The 17,804-nt window shown below is 42.9% G+C and overlaps 1 protein-coding gene across 1 annotated transcript in view; it reads right to left on the bottom strand.

Moving 5' to 3' along the window:
- The window catches only part of GLS2 (glutaminase 2), a 129,198-nt gene that overhangs the window by 29,127 nt on the left and 82,267 nt on the right, over positions 1-17,804 (bottom strand). The window contains exons 9-10 of the mRNA XM_040339347.1: positions 17,694-17,752; positions 6,068-6,134 (exon numbers count right to left, since the gene is read on the bottom strand). Of these exons, the coding sequence (XP_040195281.1) occupies positions 6,068-6,134; positions 17,694-17,752 (126 nt within the window). The remainder of the gene's footprint in view (positions 1-6,067; positions 6,135-17,693; positions 17,753-17,804) is intronic.

Below are 17,804 nucleotides of genomic sequence, written 5' to 3'. Positions count from 1 at the left end.
AATTAGATAGATAGATAGATATATAGATAGATAGATAGATAGATAGATAGATAGATAGATAGATAGATAGATAGATAGATAGATAGATAGATAGATAATTAGATAGATAGATAGATAGATAGATAGATAGATAGTCAGACAGATAATTAGATAGATAGATAATTAGACAGATAGATAGATAATTAGATAGATAATCAGACAGATAATTAGATAGATAGATAGATAGTCAGACAGATAATTAGATAGATAGATAATTAGACAGATAGATAGATAATTAGATAGATAGATAGATAATCAGACAGATAATTAGATAGATAGATAGATAATCAGGCAGATAATTAGATAGAGATAGATAGATAGATAGATAGATAAGACAGATAATTAGATAGATAGATAATCAGACAGATAATTAGATAGATAGATAGATAGATAGATAGATAGATAGATAAGACAGATAATTAGATAGATAGATAATCAGACAGATAATTAGATAGATAGATAGATAGATAGATAGATAGATAGATAGATAGATAGATAGATAGATAGATAATCAGATAGATAGATAGATAGATAATCAGACAGATAATTAGACAGATAGATAGATAATCAGACAGATAATTAGATAGATAGATAGATAATCAGACAGATAATTAGATAGATAGATAGATAGATAGATAGATAGATAGATAGATAGATAGATAGATAGATAGATAGTCAGACAGATAATTAGATAGATAGATAATTAGATAGATAGATAGATAGATAGATAGATAGATAGATAGATAGATAGATAGATAGATAGATAATCAGACAGATAGATAATCAGATAGATAGATAGATATATATAGATAGATAGATAGATAGATAGATAGAGAGAGAGAGAGAGAGAGAGAGAGAGAGAGAGAGAGAGAGAGACAGAGGGACAGAGATAGATAGATAATCAGGCAGATAATTAGATAGAGATAGATAGATAATCAGGCAGATAAATAGATAGATAGATAATTAGACAGATAATTCGATAGATAGATAATTAGACAGATAGATAGATAATTAGATAGATAGATAGATAGATAGATAGATAGATAATTAGATAGATAGATAGATAGATAGATAGATAGATAGGTAGATAGATAGATAGATAGAGAGAGAGAGAGAGACAGAGGGACAGAGAGAGACAGATATAAGAGACAGATATAAGAGACTTGTAAAGCATGGCTGTAGGTCGCAGAGCTCCCTCCCTCCCTCACACACAGGAGATGTGTGTAATGAAGGCTCCAGCACAGATCGGGTGAAGCATGGCCCCCCCCCCCCCCCCCCACTCTTCATCACAAGCTGACAATACATCCAGCAAGGAAGTGTGGAAGGAGTGGACACTGGACAGACACTGGGTTAAAAGAATAAATAAAGGGTTTTAATAAGAATATTTTACTTACCTCCATGTCCTGGAGCCAGAGAACTGAAAGTGACACAGCCGCCCGCCCGGGAAAAGCACTGCTCATTTCCTAGCAGTGCAGAAGGAACCAATGTGAGGGGCTGGAGAGACACAGGACCGATGTGATTGGCTGGAGTGGCGTCCTGCACATAGCCACAGAGCTTAAAAAAAAAACTTGCAAATGAAACGTCCTGCTGCAGCATTGGCAGGACGTTTCAATGATGCCTATGCCTTAATATCCCACTGTTCCCGGCGCCCAGAGCCCGCCCCGAACACTTTAAAGGACCTTTTTTTTCTTAAAGGGCCAAAAAAAAAAAATTTTTTTTTTCATTTTTTTTTTTTAATTTTCTTTTGTTAATGGCTTTGGGGTGGGGGGGGGGCGGCGCCCAGGCGCCCCCTATGGACGGGCCGCCACTGATAGTCGTCCCTACTTTCAGAACTGTGCTCCTGCATTGTTATAGTGTCATATGGGCATAAGGGCATACACGGTGAAAGCTTTTCACCCCAAGAGGGGGTGGAGGATCTGGTGAGTGCGGGCCACATAAGAGAACAGCTGGAGGGGTCACTGTGTGGAATACGCTAACAGAGCTGCAGTTGGCACGAGGCACTTTTTGAAACTCAGCACTTTGATACAGAGATTACAGCCACATATGGACTTTTATATATAGTATTCACTTGTGCACAATTGGATTTAAGTCATTATTAATCATCGTTTTTATTAATATTATTATTTTATAGCACGCATTGGATAAGTTATTCATATCACTAATACATTTTTCTCACCTATTATGATTTTATTAAGGTAGCGCCATTTCTACTTCCTAATTTACTCTTCTAATGGGGGCTACAATTTCATGTTTCTACAGACATTACACAGGCATGGTCTACTGAACTGTCACCTTCAGGAAACCAGTCTAGAGAAATGCAGCCATTGATGGAGTGAATGCAACAAAGAAGGCAAAAGGTATTTTAACAAATATTTTAACTAAAGTTTAAGAAGTTGTAAAGGTTCGTCTTTTATTTTCTAAATTGGTTCCTTTAAGCTCGTGCATTGTTAGTTCACTTACCTTTTTTTTTTTTCTTTGTTTGAATTTCTCACTTCCTGTTACTCCTCAGTAAGCTTTCCACCATCATCCGAGCGGTGGAAAGTCATTTAGAACAGCTTACTAAACACCTTACTGAGGAGGAACAGGAAGTGAGAAATTCAGACAAAGAAAACAAAGAAAAATATTTAGAAGGGAAATTGAAGAAAAAGGTAAGTGAACCAACAATGCACTAACTTAAAGGAACCCATTTAGAAAATAAAAAAAATGAACCTTTACAACCCCTTTAAGTTTACATTTCTCAAATCCCAGTGAATACTCCAAATGTAAACTGAGGATCTTCAGTCTTGTTAAAAAATAGAAATAAAAGTCAAGCTACAATTACTGTAGCTGCTGTCTTTTAATAAAAAGGACAGTCACCAGCCTTGGAATCCGGCACTGTCTTTCCCCGGGCCAGTTCTTTGATGGTCTTCAGGTCCCAATGTTGATTGTGGGAAACTTGCTGTGACTTCTTGCCGGCTCACAGCCGGCTCCCCACTGCACACATGCGAGATGCCCTGCACTTTCTGAATGGTCCCGCAGCCTCTTGAGACATGTGACATGTCCAAGGAGGTTGCAGGCAAGGGAAGGGGGTCTAAGTGGGAGCAGGTGCCTGTCAAAACTAGGTACCCACTCCCTGAAGGGAGGAGGTGAGTCATAGGAGGGCCAATGAGAGCTGCAGAGCTGGAGGTGTGCCTCTGTGTGTCTGTGTAAATCCAGGAAGTAAACAGGCAGCAGCTTCAGCTGCCCACAGTTAACCACTTAAAGCGGGAGTTGACCCATAAAACAATTTTTTCAAAGAATCTCCTTAGATGGATGCTCGTTTTGTCTAGGGGAATCGGCTAGTTGTTTTAAAATATGACCTGTACTTACCGTTTACGAGATGCATCTTCTCCGCCGCTTCCGGGTATAGGTCTTCGGGAGCGGGCGTTCCTTCTTGATTGACAGTCTTCCGAGAGGCTTCCGACGGTCGCATCCATCGCATCACTAGTAGCCGAAAGAAGCCGAACGTCGGTGCGGCTTTATACTGCGCCTGCGCACCGACGTTCGGCTTCTTTCGGAAAATCGTGACGTGATGGATGCGACCGTCGGAAGCCTCTCGGAAGACTGTCAATCAAAATAGGAACGCCCAGTCCCGCAGCCCATACCCGGAAGCGGCGGAGAAGATGCATCTCGTAAACGGTAAGTACGGATCATATTTTAAAACAACTAACCGATTCCCCTAGACAAAATGAGCATGAAGCTAAGGGAAAAAAGTGTTATGTACGGGTGAACCCCCGCTTTAAGGACCGGCTCACGTATATATACGTTGGCAGAATGGCTCCTGTGGGCAGATAAACGTATATATACACGTCACCTTTAAGAAGCGACATTATGGATGCGCGGACGCCGCAAGCTCCGTGAGTCCAACTGCAGGTCTCGCAGACTCGATGTCCGCAATCATCTCACGGAGAGGAAAAACAAGGAAATGCTAATGTAAACAAGCATTTCCCCATTCTTCCTAGTGACAGGACACTAATCACAGCTTCCTGTAATCGTGAGGGGTGATCAGTGTCGTGACACACGTAACCCATCCTCCCTACAGTTAGAACACATACCTAGGACACACTTAACCCCTTCAGCGTCCCCTCCTGGTTAATCCCTTCACTGCCAGTCACATTTACACAGTACTCAATGCCTTTTTATAGCACTGTAAATATGAATGGTCCCAAAAAGCATCAAAAGTGTCCTATGTGTTTGTCATAATGTCGCAGTCACGATAAAAAAAAAAAAAAAAAAAAACGATGATCGGCGCTATTACTAGTAAAAAAAAATAAATAATAAAAATGCCATTAAACTATCCTCTATTTTGTAGACGCTATAACTTTTACGCAAACCAATCAATAAAGGCTTATTCACAAGCCTACAGATAGAGACTTGGCCTTCCAAGCCCTTAGCAGGACGCTGCCTTAATCTCAGGCTGCGGTCCATGGTCAGGGAGTAGGTATAGGCTTTTTGTGCCCTGACACCCCCCCCTTCTTTTTATATTTCTGTTTATTTCTAGTCTGTTCCCCTCTTTTACTTAGATGTCCTAGTTTCTTCTTTTTGCTCTTGGGAACTGGATACCCCCAGCTTGTTGGTAAGCGCTTAGATGCGAGTTTCACAACTCGCATTCGGCGCTCTATAAGTATTTAATCCAATCCAATCGCATTTTTTTTTACTAAAAATAGGTAGAAGAATACGTATCGGCCTAAACGGAGTAAACACATTTTTAATATATTTTTTGGGGATATTTATTATAGCAAAAAGTAAAAAATATAGAATTTTTTTCAAAATTGTCGCTCTATTTTTATTTATAGCGCAAAAAATAAAAACCGCAGAGGCGATCAAATGCCACCAAAAGAAAGCTCTATTTGTGGGAAAAAAAGGACATAATTTTGTTTGGGAGCCACGTCGCACGACCGTGCAATTGTCTGTTAAAGCGACACAGTGCCAAATTGCAAAAAGTGCTCTGGTCTTAGGCCAGCCAAATGGTCTGGGGCTGAAGTGGTTAAAATGGATGCAGCCAGACTCCGTGGAGGGAGATTTCTGCAGGATATTTGGCAAGTACAGAATCAAAGAATATATAAAATAATATGCAAAGTGGTTGGAGGGAAGCTTCAGAATGGCAAAGATGTTTTTATTAGGCTGGTTTCACACGGACATTGTCTGTAGTCCTCATCCGTCTGCTCAGCAGGGGATCTTCTTGCTGAGCAGGCGAATGATAGGTCTGTGTCCACTCCATTATGAAGAATGGACACAGCCCCGCTGTTCTCTGTGGGGCTGTCAGATGGAAACAGACCGCCTGTTTGTTTCCATCCAACTGTTATCTGATCCACTGTTTTTGGCGAGCAAAATCAGATTGGATGCTGTGGGGTGTGAGTGGACACATGTCCCCTAACGTCTGCTGCACCATTGGGAGCTATGGATGGTTCCATCAGGTGGACCTATTCGGGAGGAAAACCTTTATAAATGTGGCTAAAGCCCAGTACACAATAAAGGTTTCACACTATAGATCGGAGCCACTGTACTAACTATGCAAAGTAATTACAGCTACCTACCCCACAGAGCTGTTGTGAACTGACAGGGGGGGGGGGGTCGCCCCCCTCCCCGCCAGAACACTCTGATCAGCGATTTCCGCCATTGGTTGAAAGAGCTGATCGGGAGTCGTGGGCTGCTGGTTACCCAGGATGCTCGTCCGATAAAAGCCGGCTTCTGTGGGAGAGACAGACATACACACGGGGCGTTTTTTTTTTTAACCGGCAAATGATTCCGGACATTCAGCCCGTGCGTACTAGGCTTAATACATACCAAAATTAAGATAATCAAATTAGGTGCAAACAATGCAAAACCCATCCCACAACATATAATCTGTATTCACAGAATGTTAGTGTCCTTTAGTGCATTGTGAATATTTAACAAATGTCCCAAATAGGGACAAAACTAAGGAAGGCAACTCCCTGTAATCTTCATGTATACCACTTGTCTAATTCTATAATGACAAGGCATGAAGCACCAGACTAAAAATGTCTACCTTTTTTTCTTTGAGATAATATCCAATAGCATAATTTCGATCTCCTGTCTCCTTTTCGGACTGAAACCTGCAGAAGATTTAGTATATCATACAGTTAGGAAGTACAGCAGGACTGACTGACGACAGCCAGTGTGCACATGATTTATATTTCACAGTGAGTGTAAGCATGGTTACAAAACAGTCAGCAGTCTAAATTTGAGTCTTGCAAGCAGTGGTTCTTTTATCTGTAGACAGCTGAATCGTAAAATAGCAAAAAGCATTGGTGATTTATCACTTTTATTGACATGCTCTGCACTACTAAATGTAACACTAGAGTCAGCTGAGACCAAGAGTGGATTTTACTAAAGCTTTCTCATTTACCATGTAGTACCGTATTCTGAATACAATTAAAACATATACTAATAAATAATAAGGTTACTATTATGTAGAATTATTTTACAGGCTGAACCAGGCAGGTCTTAGAACCCAATACATCACTTAAAGATGATGGGACATTTAGTTCTGTTTCTAATATATAACAACTGGATTGATGACAACTCCACATGCTCCCTGTGGAACCCAATATATGACTCTTATTGTAAAGGACACATTTTGCAAAGCTGGTGTTTTACTTTTTTGTATTAAAATATCAATACTAATGTCAACCAAATGGGAAAGGAGAGATGGTGTCATTGTATCCAGGCAAACTAAACACAGAGAGATAGATTTACTAAAGGAGTAGCACGTTTAAAGCATGTTTCTAAGTGAAAAATCCATTTGAAATGGAAATGTGCACTTAACATACAGCAGAAATAAACCTTCCTCCAAAAAAATTGAAAATAAATAACAAACGGGCCCCCAGGAGCTTCTAGTAAGCACAGATTTACTAGTCAAGTGAGCCCATCCAGCACTGTGGAGTCAGTATTCCTGTTGGTCCAGGTGCTTCTACTCCCAGTCTTTCTTCCGTGTTCCAATGGTTGGGCCACTAGATTGCCTGGTTCGCAATGATGTCACTCCCATGCATGCACACAGAAGTCACATCATCAGGGCACAGAGCCCTGTTGTAAATGTATGCTGAGCTGTGCATGTACAACTCAGTGTACACAAACATAAACAGGCAGGGAGAAGCAGTTATGACAGAAGAGAGAGACCAATAGGCTCTCCTCGATCATACCAATTCTACTTGTCAGTGTTTTTTTCTTTCAATCAATTTTTATTGTGGATTCAAAAAAGAGTATTCAATGAATACAATACATTGGGTTTCCAGTATAGGGATACAAAGCGTAACAATATGTATAGGAAGAGTTACACAATCGGAGTAAAGCATTGAGAGTATATGGTCATGAGACAGTATGTCCATTTCAATTATTTAATATTGGAAAGCAGTGGGATTGTGATACCTTATAGATTGTTCGACATGTGCCCAGGCTGGTATGGAGCAGTGAAGTAGGGTGAAGCTCTGTCGACCCTAAATCTTAAAGGTATAGTGATAATTTCCAGTCTGAAAATGGCTGCTTTGCAGTATGATAGATGGACCGGTCTATGAGCTGTCTAAACCCGTTTGTACCCGACCATTAAAACATAGTAACTACAAATGATGATCAGCTGGTCATATTAGTTCCTGGTAGATTAAATCCCTCCATCAGGGGGATTTAATCTAGACTCTACATCGATTGCAAGTCTCATCTGGTTGAAGTCTCCCCCCAGTGTGTTTAGGGAAACTGCTTTGTTTCCAACCAAGTAGTGCTCTGTCAAGTATTTCCCACCTATGCTAGTGGGATCGTCCAAATCTTCAACTGGGAACCCTCTGTGAGTGAAGGGAACTAGGAGAGGAGATGGAAAAATAGAAAAAAGTATTTGAGGATGAAAAGGGAAGGAGTGGAGCAGGTTGAAAGAAAAAGTAGAAGAGAAGTTGATGTCCTACCGGAACGTGTTAGGTAACAAGAATTAGCTGAATGCTACAAGGTGTTCAGGGAGATGTGCATGTAATCAGGCCATGGTTCCCAGGTGGCCTCAAGTTTCTGAACTGTATCTTGGAGGATACTGACCATCTTCTCCTGGGGCATGATCCATGACATTTTTTTCCTTTGCCATAGTACTGGAGACAAAAGTCCCACCTCCACAGACATTTGGTAGGGAAATAAGTGGCGATGTAATAAAAAGGAGCAGATCATCTGCAAAAAGTGCACATTTGTGCATGTGAGGGCCACAACATACTCCATGGATATCTGGGTGATTCCTGATAGCTATTGCTAGAGTTTTGATCGCTTTTGTGAAAATCAGGGGGATAGAGGGCACCCCTGTCTTGTGCCTTTGGATATCATAAAAAGGTTCCGAGTAGTAACCTTGAAGTCGCACCCGGGCTTCAGGAGTTGAATATAAATCGCTTAAAATGTTAGTGAAGTGCTGACCAAACCCCTGTAAAACAGTAAGCCTTGGTTCACACTGGAACCGGCTTCAGATCGCACAGGAACGATGTGCGTCCCCATTCTACGGTTCAGGGATGAATCAGAGATGAATCTTTGCCTGAATTCAGCCCTGAAACTGAGCTAAAGACACACAGCGTTTCTGTGCAGTGCACTCCTCAGCCGGTGTGTGAAGTCCCGTGCTTGGGGATTGAGTTCCTTCCCGATATTAGTAAGCCCTTGTTGGTAGATTAGCCTAGCAATGGGAAGGCTTTGTTTGGGTGGGTGGATTAATTGAGCTCCTGGTTGGCACTTTTTGTCAAGCCCTGCGTCAAAAGCAACAAGGGGTTAACATCAGGGGCAATCAAAGGGTTAAAATGTGTCCCTAGTTGGTGCTTGCTAACTGTGTCGCGGATGGTCTAACTGGATGTATGAAAACAGAGATCTGTGTTCCTGCTTAGAAGGAACACAAGATCTCTATCTTCTTCCCTGTCAGAACGGCGATCTGCCTTCTGTCCAATCAGCCCCAGTGTCTATTGCACAAAATAACGTACAGGTATGTCGTTTCCCGCAATAGAGTCGACCTGCTGCAGTATATCTGCGGTAGGCGGTCGGCAAATGGTTAATGATTGACGTGCATCTTAAAGAACACAACATACAGGGATATGGGTAAGGATTATCGACACACACGTACACCTACACAGGTTGAACTGGATAGACTATTGTCTTTATTCAATCTTACCTACTATGAAACTATGTAACTATAAGTGGAGTAGCAGGGTTTGCTGAAAAACATATCATCCATGTTTTCAAACATTAGGAAGAAAAGAAGATTTTAAAGTGGAACTTTAGTTTGAAAAATTGGCAGCTGGTAGGCTTTTCTATACCAAAACCATGGGCAGATAAGCTTGCCCTTCTTCGCCCCCTCCACTTTCCTTGCAGCTATACCAGTCTCCACACTTCTGGAAGGTTTCTACAACATTTTGGAGTGTGTGTGTGGGAATTTGAGCCTATTAAGCTACAAAAGCCTACAGGATGTGAAATCAGGTACTGATGTCAGAAAAGAAGCCGTGGCTTGCATTAGATGTTCAATTCATCCCAAAGATGTTCAACAGGTCTAGACAGGGTACTATGCAGCAACTCAAGCTCCTATCAAACTCATTAAACCATGACTTTATAGACCTGGTCTTGTGCAAAGGGGCACAGTCATTCTGGAACAGAAAAATGCCTTCCTCAAACCGTTGCAAGTACAAAATTATTGAAAATATCTTTGTGCAGTATCCTGTAGCAATAATGAAACCCTTATGGAAAACACCTGAACTTAGAGAAGTGCATCAGCGATAAAACAGTAAGGTCCTTCTATATAGGCACTGTTCTTAAGATACTTGAGTGTCGGTTATCAATAGGGTGTCTTTAGGCTTATTGAATTTTATCTGGTAATGTGTACAGCATCGCGCTGTTCTAATATCCATGTTTACTAATGTATGAACAATGCACGTTACCTATGTAAGTTTATATGTTATGATTGCATTAGCGGATGATATGTTATGCTAAATATACATATTTGTTTGTGTGTATATGCATGGTGGAATTTCTCCTAATAAAATTATTTTGTGGGGAAAAAAAACCCAGTAAGGTCCATTTATTTAGTGAGGGTCTCTTTCCACTTAATAAAACATTGTCCAAAATGAAAAATATTTGTATGGAAAAAAAGTTTAATTAATGATTTAACTTTTTCCCCAGCTGTTGAACACAGGGCCTAGGCAAGGGTTACACCACCATCTTTCAGCATTCACCTAAATTCACTCATTCATTCATACAGCATTCACCAGAATATTGTCATCCGTCATCCCCTAATTACAGGAAGCCAGGGGAGTATATTAATTAACTTTTTTTCTCCTGCAGGTTTTCTTTTTATCCGGTTAGGTCAGCTATGAGTAAGCATCAAACTATGATGTGAAACGCGTCAGACATTTTGTCCCTGTATGTCCACTATTTGCTATTGACTGTTTTTGGATGATATTTTTGTATTTTTGTACTTTATCCTTTGGAATTTTCAAATAACATTTGCTTCAACAGAGTGCGGCAGTCCAGGATATTCCTTCTTTGCATAGGTGCAGCACTTTCCGAAGGGGCCCTCTCTAAATCAGTGAACCTTGCTTAAATTGCAAGGTATACTAATTTAAAGGGGTGTCCATATACTTGTCTATAGAGTGTATAAAGTGCCATGGTCTAAAACAAGAGTAGGAGAGGGAAGAGGCAGAGTGACAGAGAAGGAAAAAAAGAGGTGTAGAATGGTTAATCCGTTGGATAGGTAGTGCCAATAATACATTTCAAGCTTTGGAAAGGAATTTGAGTGTTTGTGATGACAACTGTTAGTAGTTGTCAGGTCCTTTTGAACTTTATCCAGGACAGCCACGTCTTAATGCAATGCAGCACTGGAGTCTGTCTTGAGTAGATAAAAACATTTGTTCCATTTTAGTAATGCGATTGACTACTAGGGTCTGTTTCATTAGTTGTTTATGTGAACCACACTTTCCAATCTTGTAAAGTAATAGAAGAATTTAATAAATGATTTATGAAAGTTTGTTGTATTGTTTATCTGTGAAAAAGAAAACTAGAAAATGGAAAGGGGGGGTGACACCTGTAATTTTCCTGATGAAATAATAGTGTTGCTTCCATTTTTTTGGTCAAAACTTAATTGAACAAGTTGAAGTTAGAAGCTGGTTGGCTACCACACACAGCTGCACCAGATTTTGCACTCTCCCGTTTTAGTAAATCAACCCCAATGTATAACTTTATAGGACTCGACCAGAAAACATGTAACAAGCGCCTGTGTGTCGCTTGCAGTACCAGCACATAACTGAAAAAATACGGATACTGATTATTTATATCCTGTTTCTTGTATCTTTTGCTTTTGTATCTGTTGCTTATTGTCATCCTGTTAAAATGCATAATTTTCTGCTGGACGTTCCCATCTCATATATTTTGAATATTAGGTTGTTGAAGCTCCAATTTCCACTGAAATATACATAGCTATGACACTAAATATAATTTGGGCCCAAGTAAACATAGTCTCACAGCTTTTCGCTTATCACCATTATCATTTGTGGAAATTAACCATTTGACTATGACAATATGGGAAATTAGTACAAAAATGTCATGATGATAATAAATGTATTATTCTTTGCAGTTTGGAGAAGACTGTTTCTCAAGGATTTGTACAAAAACTTGTATGCGTGTGCAAAAGCTCACATTCACTCTTATTAGAAATAGTACAATAAAATTTGGGATTTTCCCTCCACAATAAAGTAGTAATGATTAGCAAGGTTAAATTTTTTTTTTTTCAATAGATAGCCACTGCTAGCTGATGATTCTGGTTGGATATAGGCAGGGGCGTAACTAGAAATCACAGGGCCCCATAGCAAAATGTTGTATGGGGCCCCCCCCCCCCCCCAGAAAAAAAAATCACGCCCACCAAAAGGCCCCACATCCTTTATTTGATTTTATTTGATATCATTATAACTAAAGAGGACCTGTCATGGCTCTATACATGTATAAAGGAGTATAAAGAGGACCTATCATGGCTCTATACATGTATGTAGGAGTATAAAGAGGACCTGTCATGGCTCTATCCTAGTGATTAGGAACAGAGATCTCTCTCCTCCTCCAGTCAGTCCCACCCCCCCCCCAGTTAGAAACACCTCCCAGGGAACACATGTAATCCCTTCCCTGACAGTGATATTTACACATTAATCAGTGCATTTTAATAGCACAGATCACTGTATAAATGTGAATGGTCCCAAAAATGTGTCAAAAGTTTCTGACCTGTCCACCGCAATGTCGCAGTCTCACAAAAAAAAAACAAAAAAAAAAACAGATCACTGCCATTACTAGTAAAAAAAAAATAATAATAATAAAAATGCTTGAAGTGCATAATTTCTATTATTACATTGTTATATAAAATAGTTCAACTCACCATATTGCAGAATCAGTAGGAGCCCCGAGCGTGTCACTTGCCAATGTCACCTGCCTTCAGATGCGGATTGTCACTTGCCGCGTCACCAGATGCGGGTTGTCACCTGCCACACATTGCAGATTGTTACTTGCCACAATGTCAGACATTGAGGATTGTCACTTGCCACAACGCCACCTGTCACACATTGTCACTTGCCACAACGTCACCTGCCACACGTAGCAGATTGTCACTTGCCACATCACCTGCCACACATTGCGGACGGGGAGGATGGAGATGACAGGGGTGGGCAGTAGGGAGGTGACGGGGAGGATGGAGATGACAGGGGTGGGCGGTAGGGAGGTGACGGGGAGGATGGAGATGACAGGGGTGGGCGGTAGGGAGGTGACGGGGAGGATGGAGATGACAGGGGTGGGCGGTAGGGAGGTGACGGGGAGGATGGAGATGACAGGGGTGGGCGGTAGGGAGGTGACGGGGAGGATGGAGATGACAGGGGTGGGCGGTAGGGAGGTGACGGGGAGGATGGAGATGACAGGGGTGGGTGGTAGGGAGGTGACAGGGAGGATGGAGATGACAGGGGTGGGGAGGATGGAGATAACAGGGGTGGGTGGTAGGGAGGTGACGGGGAGGATGGAGATGACAGGGGTGGGCGGTAGGGAGGTGACAGGGAGGATGGAGATGACAGGGGTGGGGAGGATGGAGATAACAGGGGTGGGTGGTAGGGAGGTGACGGGGAGGATGGAGATGACAGGGGTGGGCGGTAGGGAGGTGACGGGGAGGATGGAGATGACAGGGGTGGGCGGTAGGGAGGTGACGGGGAGGATGGAGATGACAGGGGTGGGCGGTAGGGAGGTGACGGGGAGGATGGAGATGACAGGAGTGGGCGGTAGGGAGGTGACGGGGAGGATGGAGATGACAGGGGTGGGCGGTAGGGAGGTGACGGGGAGGATGGAGATGACAGGGGTGGGCGGTAGGGAGGTGACGGGGAGGATGGAGATGACAGGGGTGGGCGGTAGGGAGGTGACGGGGAGGATGGAGATGACAGGGGTGGGCGGTAGGGAGGTGACGGGGAGGATGGAGATGACAGGGGTGGGTGGTAGGGAGGTGACAGGGAGGATGGAGATGACAGGGGTGGGGAGGATGGAGATAACAGGGGTGGGTGGTAGGGAGGTGACGGGGAGGATGGAGATGACAGGGGTGGGCGGTAGGGAGGTGACGGGGAGGATGGAGAGGACAGGGGTGGGCGGTAGGGAGGTGACGGGGAGGATGGAGATGACAGGGGTGGGCGGTAGGGAGGTGACGGGGAGGATGGAGATGACAGGGGTGGGCGGTAGGGAGGTGACGGGGAGGATGGAGATGACAGGGGTGGGCGGTAGGGAGGTGACGGGGAGGATGGAGATGACAGGAGTGGGCGGTAGGGAGGTGACGGGGAGGATGGAGATGACAGGGGTGGGCGGTAGGGAGGTGACGGGGAGGATGGAGATGACAGGGGTGGGCGGTAGGGAGGTGACGGGGAGGATGGAGATGACAGGGGTGGGCGGTAGGGAGGTGACGGGGAGGATGGAGATGACAGGGGGTGATAATATGTATGACAGGCCTCAGAAGTAGGATCATCGTGCTCCTCGTCATCCCCCTTGTCCTGGCATCCCACTGGGATGCCAGGAACAGGGGGATGACAGGAAGCATGATGATGATGACAGGAGACAGTAGGTGGCATTAGGCATTAGGGCTGTGTGTAAGGTCATCACAAGCAGTGTCAGGCAGCGGACCATCATGCACAGTACCTCGCCGATGATCGCGCTGCTCTGGCAGGTGGCATCACAGCATCACAGTGGCAGGTCTGTCTTCTTCACTATGGGCAACGTCCATCCTGGGTGAGGTCAATGAGCTCCTCCGCATTACTCGCGCTCTGCACATGGTACAGCTGTTAGGAGATTCGCAGAGCGCGGGAGAAGGGGAGGAGCCAGGGGAGGAGCACACCACCTACTGACCAAACAATTGGATGATCGAGGTTGTGACAACCTCCCAGCGCCGCCTCCTCTTCCTCCACAGGACTGCGCGGCGGCAAGGATCACAAACAATTTTTTATGTCACACATAAATGCAGGGGGAGTGGAGCGGGCGGAACGACATGGCGGGGCTCTTCATCCTCACCGGGCCCCACTCGGCTGCGGGCCCCATAGCGCCCGCGTGGGTCGCTATGGCGGTAGTTCCGCCACTGGATATAGGCATGGTTAAACAAATGTAAATCAGTTATTTCCAGGTTACCTTTCTGTTTAGGGGTACACAGCAGTGGCGGCTGGTGTTTAATATCTGAGGGGCAGCAAACCAATGCCACTCCTCCCCCCGTGGGAGACGGATGGGAAGGCAGTGATCCCCCCCGTGGGAGATGGACGGTAGGGATGCGATCAGAGGTCGCCTTACCTTAGGAGGCAGATGACAAGGATCCGGGGTAGGGCTGCTGCCTCCCAGCCAGACAGGAAGTGCGTACTTAGATCATGAGACCCGATTGGATGGGAGTCCTAAGACTGGGAGGAGAATCAGGAAGACAATAGCATATATTAATTCGCTATTGTCACACAACTGGGTGGACTAGCCCACCCTTTTCTGAAGCCAATTAGAGCCTCAGAAAGAGTGCAAAGTGCACTTGAAATTGCACTGAAAGTGCATTTGGAAATGCAGTCGCTGTAGATCCAAGGGTGACATGCAAGGAAAGTAAAAAACAGCATTTTAGCTTGCACATGAATGGATGATAAAATCAGCAGAGCTTCCCCTCATTTCAGATCCACCCCTCAGATTTACAGCAACTGCACTTTCAGTTTGCACTTGTAGTGCAAAGTGGTTTTCCCTTTCATAAGTAACCCTCAATGATATCAATAGCACCTGCTACATTATCTTGAGATTTGCTTCTTGGAAACTTCCGACTATGTCCATTTTGAAGTCTAATGCCGCATACACACCATCACTTTATGTGATGGAAAAAAATGTCATTTTCTGTGAAGTAAAAAATGACGTTTTTGAAACTTCAATTTTCAAAGACGAAGTTGCCTACACACCATCGTTTTTTTCACAATGCTCTAGCAAAGCGAGGTTACGTTCACCACGTTTTTTCATTGAAGCTCGCTTCATAACTAGCTTCTGGGCATGCGCGGGTGTAAAAACATAGTTTTAAACGTCTTTTTTGCTACACACGCTCAATTTCTGTGAAGTAAAAAACGACGTTTTGAAAAACGACACATAAAATTGAAGCATGCTTCAATTTTTTTTTTGTTTTTCACAAGACATAAAACGAGGTTTTCCCCCACACACGGTCATTTAAAGTGACGTTTTTAAAAACGTCGTTTTTTTTCATCACATAAAGTGATGGTGTGTACGCGGCATAAGGATTCAAATGCCCTCCCTGTATTCGTCTATGCATGTGGAAGCTTCTTCCAAATTCCCTACTTTGGAGGGGACAACCAGCCCTAAGGGCTTGGTATCATCTGCATATCCTATACCTGCAATAGTTACATAACTGTCTGGTGAGCAGTCACCCAAATGTTCCTGCAATTTTTAGGTGGCTTTCTAGGTGGCTGTAACAGCAAAAACTCTTGTTTCTCTTCCTTCCCAGTGGCCAAATAGAGTGGTGAGGGAGTAAAGTAAGGGTATGTGCAGCTGGGGAGGATGTAATAGGCAAAGCACAGGATCACTTTTATTGGACAGACCTCACAACAAAAGTCCCAAGCAGTTTTTAGCAAACTTTCAGGTGGCTTCATTCTACATCACCTGACAAAAACTGAACATCTGTTTTGGGGTGGACTGAAGTTTTAGCACTGAATACCACCAGAAGACTTATTTAGCAAAATACAGTCTGCTAGGAGAAATTACCTACAGCAATTGGTAATATTTCCAATTTACTGCAGTCAGGTCAGGGAAAAGTCATAGCTGCTTGGTGGCTCTGGATTACTCTCTACATATTGCTTTACCAATACATTTGTATGACAGCTTGGTTTGGATGGCTAAGACCCCATACACACTATACAACTTTTGTTGTCCGATTGCCTTTAGATTTACCAAAACCATGTAGTGCAAGGGCCTGCCTGATTGCATACAAATTGAAACTCTAAAGACTCGTACACAAGATACGATTGTTGGCAGAGGATTGTTGTTGACAGACTGTTGTCCTAAAATCTTACAGTTCGTACACTCCTTTTGACAATTGTTTTCCAACTTTCGGCCAAAAAAATGTTGGATGACAGGCTAGTAAATTTTTGGCGGACAACAGTTTGACGTCTGATTTTCGTATGGTTAGTACACAAATCCGTCACACAAAAGTTGAAAGTACAAACACACATGCTCAGAATCAATGCTCACCAAACATGAAATTAGTAGAAGGGGCCCAAAGTGTGGCGCTCAAGAGCTGAAATTCCTCGTAATATGTCACTACGTTCATGTTTGTGGCACGACAATTGTGTACCGTTAGTATGCAAGACCAAATCCAGGCACACGCTCTTTTGACAAAAATCAGACGCTCGGTTAGTCAAGAATTGTACTGCGTGTACGAGGCTTTAAGGTTTGAACTTATATTATATGGTTTTAGTAAATCTGAAGGAAAAAAAAATCTACAGAAAATTGTATAGTGTGTATCCAGCTTTAAGAAACAACAAAGTCTGGGTTATTTAGGCAAATGCGCTAAAAGGGTAATCATGCCCTTACTGTACAATATACATAGTTATGAAAGGTAGCAAAGATAATAACATTTTTGAAGGGACTGTAACAGCCATAGAACATTTAAGGTTTTCATTTCCCCTAGAGGAAACTGAGACGAGCCAGGCTGAAAATACTGCAATGTTTCCTAGTTCTAGTAAAATCATAAACATATCGCCAGAGGTCAAAACGCACGCATGGCGAATTTGTAGTTAGTCATAACAGTCTGGTCAAAGAAGAAAAGATCTTCATACAATAAGTTTCCAAACAGCTACAGGATGTCTTATGTCTATATCTAATCTTAGCTTTGAAGGTTGCAAACAATTTTAGTAATTCATATATAGCAGATAGAAAGTCAACTCTTGGTCTCTAAACACTAGTGCCGTTAGTAACAAACCAAAATGAAAGTTGTCAGGGTTATTATAAAACATCTATTTGAGTTACATAAGACAAAAAACCCAATCTATAGAAAACAATATAAAGCAGGCAGTTTATAATGTGTGACAGGATAATTACTGTGGGACATGCGAGCTCTCCACACCCGAGCTTGGCACCCAGACTGATACACCTGTCGTCCTTACGTTGAATTGTTGAAGCCAATGAATTCATTTCCTGACATCCTTTTCAGAATCTGCATAACCTTGAGTAGGCAGAAGAGACAGGTCAGTGGAATTCTAGGCAAGAAACTCTAA

This window comes from Rana temporaria, chromosome 2, assembly GCF_905171775.1.
Source record: "Rana temporaria chromosome 2, aRanTem1.1, whole genome shotgun sequence".
Taxonomy (NCBI): domain Eukaryota; kingdom Metazoa; phylum Chordata; class Amphibia; order Anura; family Ranidae; genus Rana; species Rana temporaria.
The sequence above is the reverse complement of the archived record's forward strand: the minus strand, read 5'-3'. Positions and strand labels throughout refer to the sequence as shown.